This window comes from Catharus ustulatus, chromosome 3 (assembly GCF_009819885.2).
Source record: "Catharus ustulatus isolate bCatUst1 chromosome 3, bCatUst1.pri.v2, whole genome shotgun sequence".
Lineage (NCBI taxonomy): Eukaryota > Metazoa > Chordata > Aves > Passeriformes > Turdidae > Catharus > Catharus ustulatus.
In genome coordinates, this window is record NC_046223.1 from 18,140,490 (window position 1) to 18,167,593 (window position 27,104).

The 27,104-nt window shown below is 39.9% G+C and overlaps 1 protein-coding gene across 9 annotated transcripts in view; it reads left to right on the forward strand.

Annotated features, from left to right (window-relative positions):
• The first annotated feature begins 1,757 nt into the window (after positions 1–1,757).
• The window catches only part of CDC42BPA (CDC42 binding protein kinase alpha), a 182,934-nt gene continuing 157,587 nt past the window's right edge, over positions 1,758–27,104 (forward strand). For 5 of the 9 annotated variants that reach the window (XM_033054680.2, XM_042779112.1, XM_033054684.2 and 2 more), the window contains exons 1-2: positions 1,759–2,216; positions 2,928–3,152. In XM_033054680.2, the coding sequence (XP_032910571.1) occupies positions 2,957–3,152 (196 nt within the window). In that variant the 5' untranslated portion in view covers positions 1,759–2,216; positions 2,928–2,956. Of the gene's footprint in view, positions 2,217–2,927; positions 3,153–27,104 lie in introns of all 9 variants that reach the window. The other 4 variants (XM_033054677.2, XM_033054678.2, XM_033054679.2 and 1 more) reach the window with 1 other exon arrangement.

Sequence of the window (27,104 nt, forward strand, 5' to 3'; positions counted from 1 at the left end):
CACCTACCCCTGCAATACCAATTTATTTTTATTGCTGTCATCAGGCATCCCCCACCCCCAGCTTCAATCCCAATTTCCACAAGTTCAGCAGAGAGCCAGCAGGAAATGCCTTACTCTCACTGTAAAACTGCCTGTGTGCCACAGCTTTGGAGCAGGCTCCTACCACAGAGACACTGCTGTGACTGGAGCAGTCAGGGACCAGCAGCACCCCAGACACTGGCACAGGGCTCTTGTTATACCAAGGGTGTACTCCAGCACAGGAAGAAAACCCCTTCCTTATTAGTTTAATCCTATCTTCTACCCATCACAAGCTCACTTACAGTTGTAGTGGTTTCTAACGTTTCTCGGAGGATTTTTGCACAAAAAGCTTTTGGAATGAAATTATCTGCACATTTCTTCATTTGCCAAGAGTCTGCTCTGCCATTCTGCATGCACAGGGTGGGAGTCACTGTCCTCTCTAGCTTCATATCACTGACTTCACAAACAGCTGAGTGATTCTGAACAAACATATGGGACTTTAATCATATTGTGTATTACATCTTACTGGGTATGCAAGACTGGTTTATGTCAGCTGTTAAAAAAAGGCCAATTTAAAAAAAACAAGTGTTATATAGATGCTTGGTATGGCAAAACCTAGTTGAGCATCATCTGTTGGTTACTGAACTGAGGAAACAGACGCCTGAGCTTCTTCCTTCCCAGGGGCTCCAGAAGACGCAGGACTTGGTGGGCTCCAGGAGAATGCTGAAGCTCGACTAAAGCCAGTGACCTTTGGGGGCTGTATGGCCTTCCTCTCCTTTCACCTGACTTCTGAGGAAGGACGAACTGAAGTTACACGTAGCCTTAGAGATGACATTCAATGCCCTGAGCACACAGCGCATCCCTGACACCTGGCCAGTAGCACTGCCACGGTGTGCCGGTGGGCAGCTGCCATTTTCCACCCACAGGCGGCCCTGCAAAGAGATCAGCGCAAAATTCTCCGATGTGCCTCTGCAGTCGAGTCTATACCGCTTTAAAATAAAACACGTTGATCAACAAGAATATCCTCCAGCTCTCTTAAAGGATATGGTTTGAAAAGCCCACGAAAGGAGCTTGTTTCTCCGGCGTGTACTCCGGTGGCACGGCGGGCTCCTCGATGAGGGGAGGCACTTCGCCAGCGGGAGCAGAACCGCCAAGAGCCGACGCATTTTCTGTCACGTTTTTAAGGCCCCGAAGTGTGAGGGAGCCGCAGTCACTGCTCGCACCTAGAGCTTGGCAGATCCCCTTGGAAGAGCAGGCAGGCGCCGCTCCCCCTCCCTGCCCTCCATAACCAGGCCGGGATTTTTAATCGAAGGCCTTATTGCCGGGGCGGGAAGGGCGGCGGCTGCTCCGCTCTGCTCGGGGCAAAGCCCGCAGGGATCGGCGGCCGGCCGGCGGGTCCGCCCGGGACAGCCCAGCCCCAGCGCTCGCAGCCTGCGCGGAGCTGCGCTACGGCCTCCCCACTCCCGCCCTCTCTCCCTCGCGTCTCCCTGGGTCCGCCCGTATCCCTGCATTCCCTGCTGCAGCATCCCCTCCTCCCCTCAATCCCATCAGTAGCGGCGGCCCCGGGCTCGGCTCCCCGCGCTGCGGCGGCGCTCGGCGGCGGCTCCCCCCCGCCGCGGCCGCCATGTTGGGCTGCTGCGCGCTCGGCGGCGGCGGCGGCTGCCGCGTGTGACCGCGGGAGGGAGGGAAGGAGGGAGGGAAGGAAGGAGGGAGCGGCGGGGGAGAGGAGGGCGCGGAAGCGGAGGGAGGGAGCGAGCCGGGGAGGGAGGGCGCCGCCGCTACCCCTCCCCGCCGCCCCGCGCACGCACACACACACACACCCCGCACACGCACCGCCCGAGGATGCCCTTTGCCCGGGGGGGCGAAGCCGGGACACCATCGCGCCGCCGGGAGTGAAGCCACCGCCGCCGTCGTCGGGGCCTCCCGGCCCGCAGCGTGCGGCTGAAGCGGAGGCGCCGGCGCTTTCCCTCCGCCTCAGGACGCGCACCGGGTGGAGGAGGAGGAGAGCGCCGTCTCCGCAGCAGCAGCAGCAGCCGCCGCCGCAGCCATGGGAAGGATTTGACAGGGCTCGGAGCGCGTTCGCCGGTGTGTCGGGGCGCGCGTCCCGCCCGCCGCCCCTTGGCGCAGCGGAGGAGAAGGGGGCGACAATGAAGACTTTAGTTTTTTTGAATCACTGAAAAGCCTTAAAAGGAGACTCGGTAAGGAGAAGGAGGAGGAAGGGAAAGGCTGCCCGGGGCAGGACGTGGCTGCGCCCTGAGGAGGGGGGGCTGCGCCCCACCCCGCGGTGGCCGCGGAGGCGCGGCGGGGGGCGGCGGGGCTGCGCGGCCCCTCATCCCTCCCTCCCTGTCCGCCGGTGTGCGCCCTCGTTCCTGCTGCCTTTCGCCTATATAAATACGTAAATACATCTGTTTTTCCCTTCCCATCCGTCCTGGGAAGCGGAACCGGAGGGGCTGTTAGCCCGTGGTGCTGCGGCGGGGCTCCTCGCAGGATCGCGCTGCATGATCTGCATTGGGAATGAAGGAGAAGACCTTCTTAAATCCATAAGTGCGTGTGCCTGTGCGCGCCTGTGAAATCGGTGTCAGGCAGTCTCGGTTGAATTTGAGTGCAGTTATTATTTTCAAAGCATCAGGAATGCCCATATATGTTTTTGCCCCACTTCTTACTAAGCCTATTAATTTTTTTTTTAAAGATAACTATTTTCTTCTCTTAAATGTCATGCATACACAGATATCCACACCGTGTGTGTGTGTCTGAAACTCCAAGGGTTTAGTTGCAGGCTGGGAGCACCGAGGTGGGCTGGCAATTAAGGACTGCCACAGTTTGACACTTGTTAAAAATACTGTTGACTGCTTTTTAAACAACAAAACCCTCAAAAGTTGTTTTTTTTTGTTGTTGTTTTTCTGACAAAGTAATAATAATCATTAAAAAAGAAACCCCAATGCAAACTGAAACAACCATGTCTGGAGAAGTGCGTTTGAAGCAGTTGGAGCAGTTTATTTTGGATGGGCCAACACAGACTAATGGGCAATGCTTCAGTGTGGAAACCTTGCTGGATATACTCATCTGCCTTTATGATGAATGTAATAATTCCCCTCTGAGAAGAGAGAAGAACATCCTTGAGTATCTGGAGTGGGGTAAGTTTGAATGTGTTTATTTTGTGTACATCCGTCCATGTTCCTGTCTGTTTTGTATAATGTCTCTGTTATTTATGTGTGAGAGGGGATTGTTTATAAAACTCAATGTTTTACTGGGAAGTGTTATCAGTTTCACTGTATTTAAACGTGGTGGTGGTGCTAAAAAGAAATCTCTATTGGTTTTTTGTCTTTGAGGTATGCATGTAGAATATGCTTCATATTTTTTTCTTTTTTGACATGGATCAGGGTCTTGTATTTGAAGCATATTGGTTTGCCTTCAGGCCCAGCTGTTGAGTTGTGTATCCTAAAGTTGCTGGGAATATGGAATGGTGAGGGATAAGTTCCCTGATGCCTGGAAAAATATCAATGCACAATCCTCTGATTTGTTTCTCCAGTTGAATCTATACTGCTATAAAATAAAACATGTTGATCAACAAGAAAATCCTTCAGCTTTCTGAAATGATAAGGGTTTGGAACATCTGTGAAGATGGAGAAGATGACATTCTCTTCTTTAATATTAAATTGTAGCTGACTTAAGTAGATTGGTTTTTTAATCAGGAAAATCAAAGCTGAAAAGCAGAATGAAACTCTGTGTGTCCCTGGCAGACTTTTTATTTTGTGGGAGATAGGGCATTAGTAGATTTTTAAAGGAAAGCAGGTGAATGATATTGTGCCAGTTCTTCTTAAGTTGTCACAGAACTGGTTGACTTTATTTTTCTCTTTTTAATTCTCTTTCTTCCTCCTCCTAAACTCAGATGTAAACCAGAAGATGCAGTCTGACATAAGAGCCTTGATGAGAATGGTTACTGTATCTGACCTTCAAACTTCAAAGTCATGCTGCACTTCTGTATTTGCATACAGAACCATTTACCACATTTGCTTTGTAACAAATACATCAGCAGGCTTCCTTTATTTAAAAAAGCGTATTTTTGAAACACGTAACAGGCATCTGATTAATTAGGTGGTTGAACTCTTCAAAATGAAGTTGCTGCGGAAAGACATTGTTTTGATAACTGATCTAACAACTTGAGGCTGATATGTGTGTGTTTTATTTTCCTGCTCCTCTCTGTAGTCATACTGACATCTAAAGGACATCTGACTCAGTAATTAAGTTTCTTGTAGTGTTCATATTGCACTGTTTTTTGTTTTCTTATTATCTGGAGGAACAGGCTATAATTAATGCATTCTAGCTAAGGAGGAAATAGTAATTAAAAGTACTTCTGAAGAATCTTCCCTCTAAAACTGTCACTGGCATACAGAAGCTGTGAAAGACTGGGAAAATATGATGGCTCCAAGGGCTTTTTCTGTGTAGGAACTTCGTGTAGTCTGTAGTGGATCTAGCCAGCCGATATCCTGTAAATGATAATAATAACCAAGTTAACCATGGTGATGATCTGATCAGATGATCAGAGCAGCAGTGTGCTTAGGACCCATTGTGTTGGGTGCTGGTGCGTTCAGTGGTGGTTGTTTGATGGGTAAATGCATCCTTGCAAGGCTCTGACAGTACCTGAAGATTTCTGTAATAACCTTTCCTGTCTGCTGGTGGAAATAATAAACTGTTTGGAAAGGCTGAACTGGAATAAGGTTTCTTGCTGGCCTATTTTTCCTGCTATTTTTCCACTCTCATGCTCCAACTGTGCCTTAGCAGGACTCTTAGGCTTCAGAGAAGACCAGTTGCTCCTGTTTCCAGGGCTCAGTTGCTATGGTCCTCTGTGTGCTCCCAGCTCTGTTCTCCAGGCTTTGCCCTGGGAGCTTTTTTAGGAGGGTTTGTGAGGTGACATGGAAGAGCCAGCTGTTGCTAGTACCTGGCGGTGGAAGTGTCTGTGTCAATGATGTCTTTTATCCTGCAAACACTTGCAGGAGTGTCTCCTCTGAGGGCCAGCCCTCCTAGTGAAACTGGCGGTCTCTGGCATTCCTCTTGGCACCAGAGAGTTGGCAAAATCAGGCTCTTACAGAGGTCAGGCACCCTCCAGTGCTCTGGTGCAGTGGAGTTGCTGAGGGTACCCTGTGCTGTGATAGAATCATGACCTCTCGTATCTCTCTCCCCAGAAGGAGAAACGATGGAAGTGGTTGATTAGAAAGAGGTTATATGTGGTTTTAAAGTCAGAGATGTGCTGAGTAGTGGCAGAAGTGGAAGGCTGGCAGCCAGAAATCATGGACTCTGCCCTCACCTCTCCAAAGGCGTTAGTGTTGAAGTGCTTTCAGCTCAGTTTTTTTCAGCTTCTCTGTTTGAACAGCAGGAAAAATAGCACAGATTTTACACCAGGGAGTTCTGAAAGCTGCTGCATGTAAAGCGGTCTTGGTTTTGAATCTACCATATAAAGTAGTGTGTATTAATTTATTTTTCCCATCAGTGGAATAAAACTTGGGGCCTGGTGTATCTACTAGTGGATGTCAGTTGGATGCTGGCATTTTGTGGGTTTTTGCCAAACATCCACAGATTTGCTCAATTCCTCTGGAGAGTGCAATCTGATTATATTTGAACTGGTCAGGGTACTGCTATGAACTAACTGGTATGTTTGTTTGTTTACAAAGTGCAGAGTGCAAATTTACTCCTGAGGACTGTTTGTCATCTTAAATTGCCTTTTTTAAAAAATAAATTATTCTTTCTAGAAGTAAATAAGGTTTATTTCATAGTCTGTTAATTTTAAGAAAAGGCTAATAAACAGCTGTTCAGTGATTACAGACTCCTGTTGAGCAGCAAATGATTTTTTCTTGCTTCTCAGCAGTGTAGTTTTGAGGTGTTACTGTTTGGTTTTGTGGAGGGTTTGAGCTGAGGTTGCATTTGCGGATGTGTGTTTTTATACAGACTGTTCTGGGTCTGAGATGTTATCTGCTGTATTTAATGTAAGACTGAACCATAATCTGATTTTTTGGGGGAAAGGTTTAGGAGGTATTCTACCATGGAAAAGCTAATGTCTTAATGACAGCCATGTGACTGCTGCTATATTTAGGGGAACTAAGAAGCTTCATGGTCTAGTACTTAGATCTTTTAGGACTACTTTATGAACTTGTTATCTAGAACTATAACTTATTTTAAAACTGAATCAGGGTAAAGGAATTGAGATCTGAACTAAGTGTTCATATTTTGGGTTGAAACTGCAAGTTTAACTCAGGAAGTGGAGAAAGTAAGGTCTCTACAATGTGAGGTTGAGTTTTAAATTTTTGTGGGATTTCACTCTTTTACTGCTTGAAATGACATTGGACTGGTTAGAAGTGTCAGGTTAATTATTTTGTGATCCAGAAGCTGCTTTGCTTCTAAAAGCCTATCTTTGGCTTTATGTGAATACATAATTATATTCCCCTATTCTTATACAGTATTAGTTTTGTGACTTGTTAATAAGCTGATTTTATTTTGTTATTTATATTGCATAGGTGTCTTATATGCTAGCACAGCCATGGAAACAGCCATTGTATTTGTGTTCTGAGGGTTAATTCAGGGCACATTTTGAGATAACAGGAAGAAACTGGAAGGTTTAGATTTGGCTTGTTCTATGTATTTGATGCTAGTTTTCGTTTTTATCTCTATTGATAGTTGTATTTGTGATTTAGAAAAGGGCTTGTCTAATTATAGCAACTGGAGCTTACCAGAAAAAGCTGTTGAGAATTCCAAGCACTTTGCTTTTTCTTTTCTACTTGTGTGTGAGTTGCCACGCTGACGCAAGAGTGTAAGGGAGGTAACAAAGACTGATAAGGTGAACTCGAGAGAGAGCTATAGCGATAAAAAGAAGCTTTTGGAGATCTTTTGGAGATGTTTTGGTTCTGGGAAAACTGTCTTTCCAATGGCTCCAGTTGGAATTTCTTTTAAAAAGAAACGAGAACAATGTTATTTAGGATGTATTGAAAGAATAGTAGAATAAACCTCAAAATATGTGGCGATTAAAGTGAGGGAAGATGGAGGGCACTACCAATGCTGTGGTGAGGTCAGTGACTTGATTAAATCTGTGCTCTTGTTGAAAAAATGTAAACTGTCCTCTAGTGACATTTTTGTTTGGTTGGTTTTGTTAGTTTTTTGGTTTTTTCCTACTGAAGAAAGCTTTGGAAGATGGATTAAATTGTTCTCATTTCATCTCTAGTAGAACTGAAATGCATGTTATTTATGCAGTGCTGGTATGGTCATACAGTAGACTGTCATTATTGGTCTCATACTTCTGTTATTCAGTTGTGCAGCATCTGTTCTGGATATTGAAAATGGTTCTGTCACCATACAACCAATTTTTCAAGACAGACTTGTGGAGAGATTGTCTGTGCTATCCTTCTGATGATCTCTCTCATGGGTTTTCTTAAGAAAAAATGGTAATCCCCTTTTTGAGCTAAGTTTGTTTTTGCATATTAGTTACAAAAGAAAACAAAATCTTGTCTCCAGGCTTCTGCACCTCTTCTTTATCTCTATAAGGTCATGAACAAAATCACAGTCATTTTCAGCTACAAGTTGTTTATATTTTGCTTTTAAAACAGACTGTTAAGAAACAATCTTTCATTTAGGTCCTCTTCTTAGCAGACAGTAAAAGACAACTTTTTCAAAGTTTTCTTGTTTTGGTTTTTTTTAAAGTACTTTTTAAAAGACTTTGGTGCTCAGTACTTTCTGACCTTAGTACTATCTAACCCATTAGAAATACTTTTTTTTTTTCCTAATTGTGTTTTAATAGGTATAAACTTATTTTTTTTCTAGTCATAAAAATGGAAATACCTCCTGGTCTGACGTAAGCAAAACCAATTAATTCTGTTCTTTCTGGTAAAGAATGAGCATCTTGCTTGTCAAGGCTGCTTAATGTGCTTAGGCATATTCCTAATTTTAAATGTTGGTTATTTCATTGCTTGCAGCTGAGCCATATGAACTGATGGGGCTCCATCAGTGTAGAAGACATTGTGACATTCTTGACACATAAATTTCTGACATTGTTTACAATAACACTTTACTGCTTATTTTATGTAATCTGTTGTTTCTGTTACACAGCTGCAGCCAACAGTTAAATGCTTTTTATTGATTAGGGTGAAAGAAGACAGTTCTTCAGTGCTCTCAAATAGAAATGACCTTCACATCTCTGTTTCAGAATATTATGTAAACATCTTTTATGCAGATGCAGTTCTACACCAAATTACTTGGAAAAGAAGGAAACAGTATTTGCAGGAGAATATATAGAAGAATGGTTGCTCATGCAGGCTTCCATGTCAGGTAGCTCTGTGTTTAGGGTCTATACCTTTTAAATTGTGATTTTTTTTTTTCCTACATTTATTTCAGTTTTGATTCTTTCCTTGAAGTTTATCAACACTTCTGATGAGATCAAATGAGCTGAGAGACCATCTACTTAATTTTACTTGGTTTTTATTAGTTTCCAGTGGAGTGAGCTATTAATCCATTGTAACATGTTTATTTCTTTGCACATTTTCATTACTCTAAGTGGTTCTCTTTTAACTCCCTTAATTTTAAGTTGAAATAAGTTTAAAGGGTGTTCTTTTTGGCTGTTTTTGTTCTCTAGGGCAGGGGAAGTTTGGAAGTACTCCAAGGCTGCCTATTTTGGGGCATGTTTGGGGTATGTGTCTTCAGGATGACTGACTTCTGTCAGTAATGTCCTGTTTGTTGCAAAGGAGCATAACTTGCTTAGATAGAAAGCTAACTAATACTTAGTTTCCAGGAATTTTAGAAATGCCTTTATTCTGTACAGAAATTCCTTGCATGCTTTGGTCTAATGGGGACAGATGGAGAAATACAATTATATGAGTTAGTCTGCTCAGTGGGCATTATAAACCTCATGACAACACAATAAATTCCCTGTTACTAGGACATTTTATGTTTAAGGGTTAATCCAGTAGAGGTTTTATAATGGTATGATCATGACTGTAAAATATACTTCTGAAGGTGTGTCTGAATTTTAACTTCTCTGTAGGATATGAGGCTGTGTGTGTATATACCTGATTAAACTCCTTCCTTGTCTTTTGGCCCATCTCTCCTGGACTTCACTGACTTTTTTTTATAACCTGTAGCATATTATTAACATATTATTATATCACAGTTGACTAAAGTATGGATATCATGCTCCAAAACAATAAGCTTAATTGGTCCAATATAGTTCAATTCTTAAAATATATATATACATATTCTGTTTTTACAAAGACACATAGAAGCTACCTTTCTTTTTGGAGCTCTAACTTAATATCCATAGATCAGTGTTCAAATCCTCAACAGCATCAGCAAATAACAGTAATTTCACTAGTGAGTCATACCTGTGGCTGGAGCAACCAGTGTTGTTTTGAAGTTTTCTTATGAATAAATTGCAAATACAGGATTTCGAGATACAAAGTGGGTGTAGGCTACTATCCTGGAAATCATTCTCCCCATATTATTTTCTGAAAGTGAACTGTAATAAATGATGCTGGATGTGTCTTTGAAAAATATTATCCTATTCTTAGCATCCCTAATTGCTTTTATCCTCTAAAAAATTTACAGTCTCCATTTGTGCAGAAAACTTCCAGAAGCAATTAGATCCTGCTGCCAAGCTCTAAAACCTGACTAAAAAAGCTGGATAGCTGAGGCAGGATTGAAAGAGAAGGCCAGTTTCTAGACTCTTGAAGTTTTATCTTTTGGCAGAGCAGGCATTCCTTCCATAAGCATTTGTACTTGTTTAATTTGATTTTCTTTTTCTGGCTGAACAACTGGAATATTTTGTTCTGCTCTGGTTTAACTTACCTCAACACGTTATTTTTCGAAAATCCTCATTAAGCTTGGGAATGTCACTAATGTGGACCAAAATCTTTAAAAAATGCAAGTGATTTAGGTCAGTCATGTGCAATCTTTTGTTAACGACAAGATTTTTATTTCAAATAGTTTAAACATGACATTAGGCTTCATAGTAACTGCAAAAATCTTCTATTCAGACAGGTCAGTTTGCTTTATTTCTAGTAATACAGCCTAATTAGGTTTACTAGCGGTCACCATGGATAAAATCCACATGAGATATATCCAGACTCCTATGACTTTGTGTTTCCTAATTCTTCCTTATCCGCATCCAGACTTCCAGTTTGATTTAAGTTAATTTTGTTAATATTGCAGATTTCTTTTATTCTTAGGGATCAGCTTCTTAGTGCACCTTCTCTGGGCAACTTTTTGGAAAGCTTTTCATGGGGACCTTGTAGATATTACAAACTGCGGTGTTTTTGTAGGCCATTTTGAGGGGAAAAATTGTATTTTGTTCAGCAATTTAGTGGAAATGTGCAGTAATTTTTTTGGTAGAGTTTAGTGTGCCATTCCAAGTGGGAGAGGAGAAAGATTTGTAAATGCTAATAAAAGTAATTGCATTTCCTTCAAATGCTGTGGGATTAGAACAGCAATTCTTTGTTGGTCTTTTGTTCAATTTCCTTCCAGTCTCAAAGTTTGAGGCTTGGAGGAGGATGTGGTGGAGGGCCTGCAGGTCTCTATTTCTGAGTCCTTCCTCTTCTCCTTTCTCTGTGGTTTTCCTTAGACAGTTATTCCAAAGCAATTTACCCTCTCAGCTGAGGCCTTGTGCATTTTTTCCTTGCTTCCATTCTGTTGCTTTGCATCCCATCTAAATCTTTTTGTGTTTCTAATATGGTGCGGATATCAATGTGTCAATCAATCTTCCCATTGCCAGAATCTTGATTTCTGGATTTAGATTGGTATTTTTTCTTTGTTTTTCCCTAGTCATCCCCAAGATTTCATGATTTTTTTGGCCAGGTTAATAATATAGAGATTGTGTGTGGAGAATGGTAGCAAAAATTGCCACCTGTGTGAAAAATACACACAGGCCTTACCCACAGGTGCATCCATACAGTGTTTCCTGTAAACACCCTGTACATTTCTTATTAGATAATTGATTTACTATCATTTATCATTTTGTGTTGTTAACTTTTGTTCAACTGGAGCCTTGGGCTGTTTGTTCTGACTATGAGTGATTTGTTTTACTCAGGTAGTCTCAAAAGGATGAGACTTAAGTGAGAGTATAGCTTTATCATTTTAACACCTGAAACTAAGCTCAAAAAGTGATAGGAACGATGGCAATTACTTTTGTCTGCCCAGTGGTATAAGAAAATGTCATTTGTGCTGTGGGGACACCGCAGTCCCAAGGTATTTCCTGCTCGTGCTCATTAAAGTTCCTTCACCTTTACCACGCTGCCTTTTGTAAATAAAGCGCTGTGTTGTCTGAATGTTTTGCAGGACACATAGTAACAAGAGGAGGAGGCGGAAATAGAAGTCACATTTTGATTGCAATTCACTGGTTTTATCTTGGGTGGGGCCTGACTTGAGGGTGTCCTAAGGCTGCTAAATCCACTGATCTTTGTTCAGCTGGTGTTTGCATGGGCAGAGGGACACAATCCAGTTAACAACCAACCTGCAAAAGCACATTGAAATCTGTCAGTATGGTTCTGTCAAGATATTGTAGTGGTGTTTGTATAAAAGAAAGGGGCTAGGATTGTGACAGCCCAGACTTTTGTGGCTTCACCTACTGCGTTCAGCTCCTGTGCTCCAGGCTGGTTGCCTCTCAGATTCCCTCTAGCATACAAGGGAACTACAATTTTGAAACAAATTTTGAGGCTACCAACTTCTTCTGACAGGTATTTTCTGTAGAAATTCAGTGAGCTTCATTTTTTTTCTGTAACAGTTTCCAGGACTTTTATTTTTGCAATGAGAAAGTTTCTAATCATGATGAGGGATCTTCAAATTAACTGTCTGATTTTGATGATGGTAATTCCTTGCAGAAAGAAAGTTTTGGTCTTGTGTGTCCTGTGGTGTTTGGCATAGTATCACTCAGTGTCTTTACACTGTTTTTGTTGTATACTTTGTTACTGAAAGACAAGGATTCTTATGTTAACACACTTGGAATAGTTTTGTTTTATTTCCCCCAACTTTTAGAAAACACATGATGTACTGTTTTGTGATTATTTAAAAAGATCCTTTTATATTTTTGATAGGGACTGACACAAAAGAGACTTGTTTTCTCTCTGAACTCATATGTTAGAGGAAATTATAGAAGTTGCTTCCTATGCAAACAGAAATTTGCAGAGAAAACCATTATCATTTTGCCATTGTATCACTCCACCTCTAATATCAACTATTTTCACCTTCACAGCTAGCAGTCACTTCTGGGTAAAAAAGATGTACTTCTAAATTTCTGCATCTTTATAAAAGTCATAATTTAATTCTTGAAATTAAATTAGTCAAGTGGGGTTTTCTGGATCTGAGTAGGCTGGCTAAAAAGTGTACTGTCTATTCCCTTATATGTTACTGGTTTTATGAAAATAAGGGATGACTTAATATCTCCATTGATGATAATTCATGCTCTGAAAATGCAAACACTATTTAGAGTTAAGATTACCAAGAGAAAATGGTATGCAATGTGTGTTACCACAGCTGGTGTGTATTATTTCATTAACTTGTTCTTTTTTGGTTAACTTTATCCTTGAGTAACGCTTTGACTTCAGAGAAGATGGTCTGGGAACCAGTTGCTTTTGGTGCTGTAGCTTCTTAGCTACTTCAGTGAGTATCTGTGCAGTTGCACTGCTGAGTAGATGGTGCAGGAGCTCCTGCTAACGCCCCAAAGTCTCTTCCTCTGATGTAGCAGAAATGTCATCTCATTTTATCAGTAGTAGCTTGGTGCTTAAATGTTGGGGGAGAAAAAAGGGCAAGGAGCCGATGATTTGCTCTCTGCTGATTGTCTAGATGTATTCTTATTGAATTTTTTATATTCTTCTTCTCCAAAGCCAAGATCATTTTATGGAATTTATATTACTTACTGACAATATTACATTCACTTTGTGATCCTTGGCACTACCTATAGGAAGGAATCTCATCCAGTAAAAGTCTGGATATTAGTACTTAAAAATTTGCTTTAATTTCACCATTAAGTTTTCTTGATAAGGAATCAAGTCAGTCTAAAGAGTTTTTGCTTTATCTGGGTCATGTAGTTCATGTTGTCAGCAAATATATTTAACCATGTGTATGATCATAGTTATGATTACAAAAGTTTCTACCTGATATATTGCTGACCATTGATTGGTTCTAAAATGCATTCAGCTCTTAACCAGGCTGAATTTGTGGCACTAAAATCTTTAGTTTACATCAAAGTGTCATATGATTATTCAAAACTTGAATAATTTTATTCCATGTGACCTTGAGATTTTCTCCCTCCGTCTACATTAATTAGGCAGTAGAATGCTTATTGACAATTTTTACTGATGGCAGGTCATGATAAGCAAAATGAAATTTTACACTTCAAAACCGAGGCATTAAGCATATATAATTCTGTCTCTAAAAGAAAGATTCTTTTCTTGTTTCTTTCACTTCAGAGAAGGTTTCCCTCTTTTGGGGATTTTGGTAGTGTTGGAGTTCTTAAAGGTTTTTTTTGTTTTGTTTTTTTGGGTTTTTTTGTTTTTCCAGTTTAAGGAAACAATTTTCTCTAATATGTCACTGTCAGTTGAGGTTGGTTGAAATTAATTCACGTGTTTGGGGCAAATATTTTCTTTAGTAGTTCTGATGTTATCCCACTAGTTCTTAAAGCAGTAAAGAAAATTTTATGACTGCTAGATTGATATGGCACTTTTGCTTACATTGGGCTATCATTTATTACTGCTTTTACTTTAGATTCTCAGTTTCACTGAGACACACCTTCTCCAGCTCTCTCTGTGTTCCTTGTCCCTGGCATGTGAAATCACATGATTTTACAGTGACAGGGTGCAAAGGTCATTCTTAGCATGGTTCCAACGTCAGGGGTGCAAATCCATTTCCTATGGGAAGCGTCAGAGGAAATTTGCAGGAGATGGAAGATGGTAAATTAAGTAATTTTGGCAAAGCTACAAGGATTTCTTCTTGGTATGCTGATCATGGTTTTTAATAACACCCCCCACACCCTCCTAAAAGCTTGTGGAGGAATTTTCATTACCTTCCAGAGAAGCAGGGTCAAACTGCCCATTTGAATTAAGCATAATAACTTATCACAGGGGCTTGGGATCTTTTGTGTGGGTGTGTTTGTAAAACACAGTGCAGAAGACCTACATAGCCACTACCTGATGTCCCTTCTCAGAGTATTCCCATCAGACAGGAATATTTGAAGTCTATAAGTGTGCTGCTTGGTGACATTTTCAGACTCACTATTTCAACACTGACAAATAAGCCAGATTCTCTTCTTTCTCATTGCCTCAGTGTCTGTCTCATACCATATTTTTCTGTGCCAGGCACTTATAGACCTAGGTCCTATTTTCCCTGCTGCTTTTTTATCTTTGAGAGAAAAACAGCCTCTCTACTGAAAGACCATTTCCCAGGTGGTGTGTCAAGATTTGAGAAAGTTTAGACATCTGAATGGGGATAGATTCATCACGTGGTAGGCATTGACTTTAATAACTATGAGCCAAAATTGTCATGTCTGTCTGGTAGGAAGAGGGCATTTCTAAGCCTAGTTTTGCTCTCATTAATGGAGATAAGCATGCTGATTGATTCACTGATGCCCTCATAATACTAAAGCAGTTCTTATTTGCTGCTGAGCTTCTAAAGAAAGCCAAACTATTTGAGGGCATTAACTGGTGAAGTATGTATACTTAATTTACTGTAGTTTTTTCTAGATATCAAGGGAGAATGTTTTCTTTATTTTGCTTCACTCTTTTATAGTATGCTTTTGAAATGTGTGTTTATTTCCTGGTTGTGAGGGTTGCAAATATACTTTTTTTCCCTTTCAATTACTTTCCCAGTGAGAAAATAATTTACAGTAATATTGGGTACTTGTGTATATTACCTTGAAAACCTGTTTGAGAAAAGTATGTGGTCATTAGCATATGAAATGTCTCTGCAAAGAAATGGAGGCACAGCTCTGAATTGTGGAGGTGATTTAAAAATTCAGTGGAAAAGCAGTTTCTAGGATCCAGGTTTACGTTTGTGTTCCTTCCAATCAGATTTTTTTTTTAGTTCTTCAAAGTTTTTTGAGATGTTTATTGTGGAAATTCCTGAAGGTGTGGGTGGCTTGTAACTTGTGTGTTTAAGAGCTTTATTTATTTGCTTGAATTTCCAGCATACTGTTTGGGTACCTTTCTAATCTTATTTCTGTGAACTTGTTCCTGGGATGTCCTCTTTCCTCCCTCTCCTCTAGCTTCAGCATTGTACGACTTGAAGCAGTGGCAATTGTTTTATTTCTCAGAAGGGAAGTGCTCTTTGCTGCAGTGGTTAGGTGGATGCTTGCCAGAATTGTGTTTTGAGCAACTGTTTATGTGTGTTGAACTTGGACCTCCATAAAAATTAATCTTCTCGTAACTCATACAGTTGTTTGTTTGTACCTCACCTTTTGAAAATCTTTGCTGCAGCCCTGTGATATGCATGCCACTGACATTTCAGAGAAATTTTCCTGGGATGTGTTAATGTCTTATACAAATTGAAATGCATGCATTTAAATCTTGTCTCATAATTCCTTTTTATGGAATAGGTTTGCACTGTCTCCTGCTGCATGTTAGGGTTTAGCTTGAGTGGACTTTGAGGAATACTGATGGTTTTGGTGTTGGAGCAAGTAACTGTCAGGCTGCCAAATTCAGATCATTGCTATATTAGAAACTTAACCCATAAAACTTTGTATGCTTTCAGGAAGTCAAATATGATGTCAACAGAGATAACCAGAAACTCTTTGATTATTATCTATGACTAATGCTGGGAATTACCTCCTGGAAAGCTGTGTCTGCATAGGTATTTCTCAAAAAAGTTTTAATTGAAGGTTGTACTTAATCATCAGTTAAGGTGAAAAAGACAGTAGGCATAGGCAGTTCATAATACTGTCACTTCTGTGCATCAGGAAATTCCCCCTTCCTACCCCTCCTTTTTTTCTGCCTGGTGCTTCTGAGTATCTGCTTCCTGCCTATTCCCACTAGCACTCTGAATTGCCCTTTGAGGAACTGATTTTAAACCAAGTGTGCTAAGTAAAAGTCAGCTTTCCATCAAGAATGGAAAATTTGTTAACTTTGTTTTGGTGTTTACTGCTTAAGACCTTCTGAGCACATTCTGCAGGGTGCCCAGAGGTTGGTTAGTGGTCCGTCTGTGGTGGCAACAGCATCTTAGTCATGACATACTGGAAGAGAAATGTGGAATTTTTCTTTTTTATATAGTACTGCAAAAGAAAAATTCAAGAACTATTCATGAGCTATTACTTTGTAGGTAGCAACTATTTCTGAGGAACAATGTAATTTATGTAGTACATAATGCTTTGTATCAGAAATTTATGGGGCAGTTTGTTTAATAAGGATATTTCTGAGTGAACTCGCATTTACTTTGTGTTTCATTTGAGCAGAAACATTTTGTACAAATTGCTGTAATTTGTCTTTTTGCTCTGTCATGTTCAAATGGCAAAAGCTCTTCAAGTGTCCCAAGGTAGCTATTTATGATATACCAGGAATAGTGGAATTGGAGTTGGCATCAAGTCTCTCAGAGTTCTTCAGAGAAAGTGTGGCAAGGGTTGGAGTTTGCCTTCCATGGCCTTCTGCCATAGCCAGCTCTTGTGCATACTTTCTGGACCACGGGAAGGATTAACTATTCCTCTGCTCTGCTGTTGCACGTTTAATATTCCTAAAATGACAATGATTTAGGGTTCTTATTCTTGATGTGGTACAGCAGGGCTTTAGAAACTTGCCTCCTTTCTTTTACAGGTGTGGAAGGTCACCAATTAATTGGTGCTCTGGCGTGGTAGGCTTACTGAAATTAGTTTGTTTTCTTACTAGCCTGTGGGGAGTGGAATTTGGGGTTTTAGTCCAGTCTTGGCTTCATCAGCACATGGATAGAAAAGAGTAACTTTTACTGAATTCTTTGATTGTTTAAAGGGAGCTGTCTTAAAAAAAAAATATTAGGCTTCAGCCCGACCACATGGCATCTAACATAAAGGGCAGTCATTCACACCTGTGTAAAATCAAAGACAGAACAGTAGTGGGTTTTAAAATTTGTTTTGTTTGTATGGAACAGTGACATCTGAATGAAATGCATGCTAGTACAAAACCAGATCCTACATCAGTATTTGTTCTGGAAAGCTGCAATAGCTCATTTGTGGTTTTCCTGCTTGTAAATAATGTAGTTAGCCCACCTCCTGCTGAATGTTTTTATTCATTTTATGATTCTGCTGATGAATGTCTCTGCTTCTCTGAACTATATTAAGGAAGAATACAGAGCAAGTTACTTGCTGATTTCTTGAGTAAAATCCCAAATTGCAAAAAAGAATCTAGTGTTCTCCTAGAGACTCTTGAGTCTTTTTCCCTTTCTCTTCTCAATTCCATGTAACAGAGGAACCTTTATTTTACATAGGTTAGTATAGTAAGTCACTTCCATTTCGTGAGCTTGATAGTAGGTGTAGTAGGTGAGCTGCGGATTAAATGGAGAGTAATTCCTTTACTCATCCCTTTGAATGCTTTTCCCCTCTTACTTGTGCTTTTAACTGCTGACTGTGACTGAAAGGCAACACACAAAAACCTCCAAGACTTTGTTAGCACAGTCAACATCTTTGTTGTAAAGTATTTTTCTGCACCAAGCATCATGATAATTTTCCTGTGAGTTGGTTTAATTCCTCAAAAATGTTAATGCAGATGGTTGCCCTGGAAAAGAAGAGGCATGTTGCTTTCTTGTGATTTCATTAACTGCATAGGGTACATAATTTTGGAGCTTATTGACTGATTAGTTAGGATTTAGAAACTTGAAGTAAGGCATTACTATTTTTTAAATGTTGCTACAGTGTTGGGAGAAAGACAAACACAAAAGTCAACGTGATTATTTTTCTTTCCTTTTTCTTTCAAGCCTGGTAGCTTCAGGAAGGAAGCTTTACCATGAGATGTTGATGTGCTGCTGTTGCAGTGGTTCTGCAGAGCACTGACCTTCTGGTCATGTTGAGGGCACTGGCCTCTGCTTAGCTCCTGCACAAGCAGAACAAATAAATGGTGGTTCAGAGCTGCCTTCCCATGTTTGCTGAGAGTTCTGACTCATCCTTAAACTTAGCATTTTGTGCTGAACTAACCATGAACCCTAAAGCCTCTGCTCCCCTGAGACATGTATCTTGGTTTTGACTGGTTTCAAGTTGATGATAGGACAGGTGGGACCAAGTTTTGTTTATCTAATTCTCAGAAGTATTCCAAGTTTGTTGTACGTTGAATATGAGTTGAGCAATGTACAAGGATTGTGTTTAAGCTTTTTAGCCTGGGATACTGTTTCACCTGAATTTGTGGAGTCTGTGTTTGTATGGAAACATCTCCACTGCATAGCGGATGTCTCGATCTCAGGCATCTCTTTTATGATCAGAAGCCAGTCCTACTGGTCATTTGGAAATGCAAGGCCTAAGTAATGACTATGTTCTGCTTTTTTATTTTGTATCTGCTGAGGTTTTGAATCCTTCCACACTCACTGGGTGTTGAGCATTTTTTGTGCTACTTCAGTGATAAAGATTTACGGTGCAGCTCTGCAGTTTGACATCTGCACGCCTGCAGGGAATGAACTGATTGTTGAGTGAAGTATGTCTGCAGTTGCAGCAAATCTGACTTAAGTGAAGAAGATGTATTGTGTAACTGTACCTTGTTGAGTGGAGAGGAGATTTTTATTTATCACTTTCCCAGAAATGCAACACCAGATTTTAATGGTGTAAGAACGGAGCAAGGAATGGCAGTATTGGTGCTATGAAGAAATTTACATTATGTTCTTTGTGTATCTATAAAGGAATTTGGTTGCATAATGCTGGAGCTAATTCTGGGTTTGCTTGAAAGCTCAGAGAATTCCTTCTAGTCTGAAACAAAGGATATGTGAGTATCACTTATAGTTTTAGCCAAAATAGCTGTAGATGTTTGGTGATGTTTTCCCTGCCTGATCCCCCCTTGACCGGTTTTGCATATCCCATAGGACAGTAGGGCTCTGGAAACCAATTCATATTTTGTTGGGGACTAAGCTGTCAAAGTAAGCAGTTACTTAGTGGATGAATTTGTGGTTTACTGGAAAGGAAAATGTTTGGGTTTTTTTTACAAGGGAATTGAATGATGCTATGGAGAATTTTATTCTCTTGCTGGCTGCGACAGAGTTGGTTTTTTTTTTTTTTAATGCAATGCTGGATATTAACCACATATTTTGTATGTAGCCAGTATTTTGCATTCACCACCATATGGATCAGTTAGTTGACTTCCTGTGGTTTGATATGAAGAGATATTGAGAACTCTCAGCTGTCACTGAAATCAGTTGGAGCTCTGTTTTAAACTCTAAAGCTCTGTATAATGCTATGTGCTCTATAAAGTTCGTATATGGATTTCTAAAATTACCAGCTAATATTTGGATTACTTACTTTTCCCTTAATTTATCATGTGCCAATTCCTGTTCTCATAAAGACCATAAGATCACTGCTCTTCAAGGGCTGTTTGAAAGGCAGTGTATTTAGGATCTTGCCATAGAATACATTTAACAGTTTTTGCGAGAAGTCGCAAGTCTTGGTGCACAATAAATAAGATGGACTGTTTTCAGAGACTGCCTGAATATATCTTATCTGAAGAGTGGAAGAGTTGGAGACTGTCATCATTTGTCTGTCTGTGCTCTCCAGTTTGTCACAAACTTTCCTTCAGCACTGATGTCTTATCTCATTCTTGTTGTTTTGGGTTTTTTTTTCTTTCACACATATTTGTCCAGTGCCAGTTTCATTCCAGTGAATTGTCTTTTAGTTCCATTTTAATTGAACGTTCTGCTAATTGCACATTATAAGGCATGTGTATTTACTTCATTTGTTGTTGCAGCTGTAGTTGATGTGAACATCAAAACATACTGTTTTGAAAGACAACTTCTGTTTTGGAAGAGATGAGTAGAATTTTTCTGTATTAAAATGAGGTGTGATGGAGCTACTGGTAGATGTGGAAAGGGAGAAATCTATGTAGAAGAAGTGGTGACAAGTTGCATTTGGCTTCGTCTCGGTGTCACAGTTTGTAGAAAGCGAAGGAGGGGGTGTGCTGTGCTTAAAATAAGATTGTCTGTGTGCTAAAGAAGAGTGCTTTAGAGCACATGTTCAGGATTCCTGTAGATTGAGTGAGAGTGTGTAAATGTATTTAAAGGCGTCCAGAGAGGGATCCTGTCTGCCTGAATTAGAGGCTTTCTGGCATGTGCTTTCTCAGCCTTTATGGGATCACAGTTCAGCTTTTGTGTGGTGCACCTGTCAGTTTGCCTCATCTAAGGTTTGGAGTTGATGCTGTTGTAGCTTGAACACACAAAGGTGACTCGAAAACCATAGTTCAAAGTATTTTTTTTCTTGTTCATTTGGGAGAGAGTTTATTGCAGGGAAGCAACAGCCGTACCATGTTTCAGTGTTCAAATGTACCTCAACCAGTGGGGAAGGAAAGCAGTTTCAGTTCCAGCTCCAGTCACTTGTGGCTAGACCACAGCATCCAGGCTCTGAGATAAAGGACATTCTGTATTGCTTTTGCTTCACCATTTTTGGGAAAAGAGCACTATGTTTTCTTTCTCCTGTGGCCGGCTTTGTAGTAGGAACATACTTTTCTGAATGTTAAATTAAGAAGCAGCATAACACCAATTGTCTTTCCAAAATCCAAAGTTTTGCTTTTTATTCTTTCCTCTTTTAAAATCTAACTGCTGCAGAACAAAACCAAGGCAAGCTAGTTTTCAGTTAATCATATCTTTAAAGGTGCACCACTGTCATTGTGCTTTGTATGTGGTATAGGAAGATCTTCCCTTTAGACAGTTACGTGGGCATTTTGAGCTCTTTTTCTCTGTCTTTTTGAATGCACTTCTAGCCCTGGTACATTTGCTCAGATTCACAGTGTGCAGAATAGGGAAAGAAAGCCTTCAACAGAGGTAACAGAGAGAACACCTTTAATAATGTCCCAGTGCTTAACCCTTACCTCCATGCTCTTTGGAGAAAGGAAACAAACAGGATACAGGTTATGTTTTAAAGTCTTCCCATGTCACTTTTCATCAGCACTGTGTCTTATCTGAAGTTTTCTTTGCCCCTGGTGAGTCATAACTGTTGTCTTTTTCAGACCCTAAACTTGGAAACTTGTACATCCTGCACCTTGCACTAGATTTGAGATCTTTTGGGGTAAAAATTTCTTTTAAGCACATTAAGAAAAGATAGAACCTTAATGCCAGTGTTGGATACTTTATCCATGAGGTTCCTGGCAGTCTGTCTGTATTCAGTGTGGAGGTAGTGCTGTCCCTGGGGACATACAGGTGGCTATGGTGTAATTATAGAGGTGGCAAAAAGGTGACTGGACTTGGCTAATTTGTGCAGAATGATGCAAATTGTGTAGCAGATGTAGGCAGGGAAACTCAAGACTGGTTTTATGGCTAAATTAATATAATTTTTCTGTTCATGTTTTCTGGCTACTTTCTTAAAAGTGGTCTGGAAACCTGGAAAAGCAGTACTTCCATTCAGTCAGACAGTAGATCTGCAGGGTAATAGGAAAATTGTCTACAGGACCTTCTTAATGGTGGTCTTTGAATTTTGAGGGGCTATTTTTTTCCATATCGAGGTTATCTAATATGGAAAGGAATTGGCACAGCCTTCTATTTTATTTCTGCAGTGTTTTGTGGCAGTATCAGTCCCTATGTTTCATTCTAATTGTGTTCCTGGTAGTTATTATCTCCATTCTTTAGCTGCAGAACGTGGGTGGCAGTTGATATGAGCTGCTCAGGAGTTCTGAGACTTCCTTAGTCTCAACTGTAGTATGTGATGGGCTTTGGAGAATTTATGTAAAATATGTGTAATATTGAAAGCCATAAACTTAAGAATTTAACCTGGATCTCTGTCTTACCTTTCTCTGTCGAGAGCATTGGAGGCACAAAGGATCTTTAACCAGTGAATTTGAGGAGTTACCAGTGAGTGATGCTCAGAGAAAAAAGTGAGAGGCCAGGTCATGGCCTCTGTACCCCATATCCATGGGGGAATTAAACAAGATGCATATAGAAGGACTAGTCCTGTATTGTGCATCAGAGCTGTTTATTTTAACCTGCACAAAAGTCACCTTTTAATCAGAGGGTTATAAGAAATGTTGCTGCCTCCTTAGTTCTGTGAGAAGGATCTAACCTACAAATACACCCATGCTTACCACCCTGAATGAAGGTATTTAGACTATCTGTATTTTGGTTATAAATTTGGAGTTTTTGAGCCCATTTCTGGTGAATATATGAGAAGTGGAACAGGGACAGAATTAAAAAATAATCTGAAATGGTTCAAATATCTTGGCATATCTTTTAGGGGACAGTCTGTGTCATGTTCTGATGTGTGCAGTTGAAGTCAATGTTTATAACTATTGTCAACTTTCTGAACTGATTTTTATTTGTGGGGAAAGAATAAAGCTTGTACTGAAAGGAATCGTGCAAGTTGAAAATTTCTGTTCTGAAGAACAAAAGCGAAATCTTCCTGATCATACTTTGCTGTTATCAAAGAGCTGTCTGAGGTATTCACCTCATTTTTGACTTATCCTGAAGTAAGGGAAAATTTGGAGCCTTTCTTCTGTGCTCTCTTCGCTGTTGATTTCATGCAGTTGTAACAATGTGATGCAGTAATTGTGTCCACGTTGATATTTTATAAACAAAATATTTGTTTTAAGGAGCACCTATGAAATTTGATTATTTCAAATTCTGAAAATACAAAGTTTTTGAAAAATAATGGAAATGTCAATTGCCATGTGAGAGACAAGAGGTGATATATGGTTTTTTTGGATGGAATTTGTTCCAGCTCTTGTCTACATGCAAAAGGCAATTACTTTCACTAGACTTTTGTAGAACTTCTGGATTTAACAAGTACTGAGTCATTGCCTTATTCATAACATTTACAAGTCACTCTGCATGTCCAGATATGACTGCAGTATCATACAGGGTGTGTTAACTAAATGGAGCTTTAAAAATTGTTTCTAAAATAAATTGCTATTTTGTAGCTGCCCTAACAAAAGACAGATGGCTTTTCTGTTACGTGTAGCCACTTTCTAATGAAACAGTTGAAGAAATCGATTTTTAATCGTTTTTGTTTAGAAACCTTTTGGGCATGTAAAGATAGATGGATAGTTGTGTGAGAGCAAAGCATGGGCCAGTGTAAAAGTCAAGTGCTTAAATGTGAAAAATAGATGTTATTAAATTAGACTTTATTTAGTAACGGCTGCTGATCTGCTCTTCATTCAGGTAAAATGGGATTTTCACTTTTAAAATACAGATGTACAATTAAGACAGTCAGCTGTGTTTTCTTATATGTTTACTTGTTTTGTTATTTCTGAAAGATTGCAATCAAAAATTCTGTAAAGAGTTTTTGTGAATTAAAATCTGGATCATTTATGAATATATTTTGGTGGATAAAAAACTGGGGGAAGATGTTGGAATGATAAAAATATATGCTATTTTTAGCTTGGAAAAGCTGTTCCTTGTGGTGAAATTTAACTCCAAATGTTCCATGTTCCTGATCAGTTGCCTTTTCAGGAAGGCATGGCCATGCTTAATTTGGTTTCTGGAGTTATTCTTGCATTGTGAATGGGATGCTGGAGGCACAGCTTTCCATAAACAGATTGCAGCCAAGTGGAATTTGATGGTGGAGATCCAGATAGTAAGTAATTAAATGTTTTAGGTTTCACTCACTTGGGTTTATTTTAATGGATGTCTTTGGTTTTGGAAGTCTGGCCCACAACATCAATAGATAATATTGAATAAATGGCTGTTTCCAAAAAGAGAAAAGAGTGGAATTTTTTGGTGGTGGTGTGATGTTTGATGAGCCTAATATAAAGGAAACTGAAGTGCCTGCCCACTGACCTTATTTTCTAAATCAAAGCTAATGCTAATGTAAGGTCAATAAAGACACCAAATGGCTGGGCTTTCTTTCACAAATCCTGTTTGCATATTTGACAGATTCATGTTTTTGCACTGCAGTATGGTAAAGCCTTTATTTCAATTCTCTTCTATGTATTGTATATATTAGAAAGGGCTTAGGGTGGTGTGCTCCCCATGGCTGCAGGGCAACCCCAGCACCTTCTCCCTTCTTCCTTCCCTGACCCAGGTGCTGGAAGGGCTGTTCCTCTCTTTTTTTCTTTTCCCCTCAGTTCTCTCTGAAGTTGTGTTTTTCTCTTCTGTTGCACACTTCCCCTCAGGTGCCACCACCACTGTGGCTGAAGGCCCGGGCAGTGCCCCCACTCCCCCCACAGGCACCCCATGCTCCTTCATAGGTGAAAATGGTAAAGAGTGTTCAAAAAACTGGGTTAAAGTTGGTTTTGTTACATTGGATTAATGATCCCTTCGTAAATTTATAATTAGGCAAGTAGAAGAGTGCAGGTCAAGATGACTGGCACTGAAATTACCTGGTGTTAAATTATCTGCATTCCTCACAGCCCTGTTTCTTGGCCTGCAGTGCAGCAAAACTAAAATTGTAATTTGATGTAGAATTGTAACAAAAATGTATCTTACTAATTCAAGCAACTGGAAGATATTTTCCTCCCTTCTCTCCTTATGATACCTTGCAGTTTTAGTTGAAAATTGTTTCTCTGTTGTGGAATCAACTTTGAACCTTTTAGGTCTTTAGAACTTTATGAATCTTATGTCATTACCTATCAAGATTAAAGTTTATAATAGTTTCTTTCAACCTGACACAGTGAGAGTTTAAAAGTTAATTTTTAAGGCTATGTATGGGCTTCACTTTGCCACACTGAGCTGAAATCTGTCCAGTACAAAGGTTTGGTGTCGATTCCAGGCCCTGATGTCCTTCTGTTGACTTTACTGTCCTTACAGCCTTTCTGCAGGGGGGATTTACCCAGTGCTGGTAATTACCAAAAACTGACCCTTCTCCACCTGCACATTCAAACAATCTGCTACTGTCACCTCCATTCCTACAGGCCAGTCCTGGAGACAAGGCTTCCCTGGCTCCTGATGCCTGGATCAATTTGTTATATCCAGTTACGCTCTCAAATGCACCTGTCTGGTCCCTGCTGCTGGCAGAGCCAGCGTCTGGAGGGCTGCTTTGCTATGCACTGCATTTGTGTCAAGCAATACAACTGGTAGTCTTGAGAGGCTGTCTTCTGTCTGGCCCAAGCAGCACCTGATTATTGTGAATCTGAGCAGTCTTTAAGTGCAGAGCCATTTTCATCCTCTGCATCCTTTTATGGGAGTCCTGCTGATGAACAGCAACAGCAGAGGAAATATTAAGCCAACCACACTACCTCTAGGACCATTTGCATTTTGTCAGACTTTTTTTTCCAGACTGTTACTCAGATATAAATAGTTTTTCTAACCTGATATATATGGGACAGAAATAACTTAAATCCACACATACTATCGTAAATTTTTTCATTTGCTTTCTATTTTTCAGACCTGTGAAGAAATTTTCCTTGTGACCAATTTGAGACCAAAGAATAGTTCTGATAGGTGTTAAGTAACTACCAGACCATTTCCTGTTTTTTTGTGAAGTATGTCAGCTGTATTTATATCCCTTTAGGGACGATTTTTGGCATGTGTACTCTGTTACTGGTTTGCCCACAAATTAGTCAAAATTAGCTTGCAGTGGCTATGGTAGAAGTTAAGTCTTTTTTCATTGGGAGCAAAGTACATAGACTGTAAAACAACACCACCACTGAATCCTCCTTCCCTGCTTCTGCTCAATAATTGACTTTTAAACTTTATCTATTTTAAATGAGGAAATGCTAAAAATGGATGGGAAAAGCTTCTAGACTTTTACACTAGTTAGCGATTCTCACCTTTTGATGTATGCAAAATTTGTATGCTCAGAAAGCCAAACTTACCTTTGCACCACTGCTCTTAAGAGATAAAGAAGTATTCTGGAATTGTTAATTATAAAAAAGGGTTTTCTGTATTTACTGGAATCATTGTTTTGAAATACAAATTAGCACTTGATCTGACAACTACTGTGTTCACAAAAACCCTGCTGAGGAGAAGTCTGCACAACAATTTCTTCTGGTACAGTTGTTTATAAGTAATCCCTGTCAGTATTAGACATCCAAAATGTGAGAGTTATGTCATGATCTGAAACAGCAGTCAAGTGTAGTTCCTGGCACAGAGCCATCTTCAGATATTCTTGTATCCTGTTAACATAGAAGATGAAGACATCGTTTTCTTCTGCAGTGGTTGGTTTTGTGGTTAGAGGGAAGAGGAAGAAAAGGTCCCCAGTTAGAAATGAAAAGAAATTGGTTCAAGAAAGGTGTAAATGAGCATCAATTGGTGGCTGCCTTTATTCACATTATGAAGTGCTTTCCTGAGTGTAAGGATGTACTTACCATGTGCTTTCCTGAATCTGGGTCAAGGCTCCTACTGCTCTTAGAATTTGGGCTAAGCTCTTCAGTTGGGATCATGGCAAAGTTTATAGCTATTACCCAGAAAGTATATTAAAAATAAAGAAATTTAGGTGCTTTCTCTTTTGAATAATCCAAAAGGACAAGGTAAACAGTGGTAAATTTGAGGTTTGATTGAAACAGGAAAACAGCTGTAATAGAGAATTCAAGGAGAGTTTCAAGGGGAGCAGGAAGGGAGGTTGTTTCAGGGCACTGGCATGCCTTTCTCTACATCCATGCAGTCTTATCCAAACTGAAATCTATATTCCATTTAGCACACTTTAATGTACAAAACTGATTTTTCATGGTAGTAGATGGCATCCTGCTGAGACCTGAGTTGATAAGAGAACACAATAGTTTAGATATGTATATGGGCTGCTCTCAAGGACTTAATTGAGTTCAGCAGGATAGTTACAGAATACTCCAGTAGAGAATGTGAAGTCTTGTATGTGTTCTTTACTTAAATGATAAAAAAGAATATTTAGCAATAGGTAAGTTATATTTAATTCTGGTTGTTATGGGGATTTTGTTCATCCTTTTCATTTTCCTTGACTTGTAGAAATTAGAAATGGCAAAAGTCTGTTAGGATTAGGTCATACAGCACATTTCCTTGCCAATGAGGGAGTTTCAGTGGTTTTTTTCTGCCTCTTGTTTTCTGAAGTTCTTTATTGTATCCTAACCTAATTAATGTTC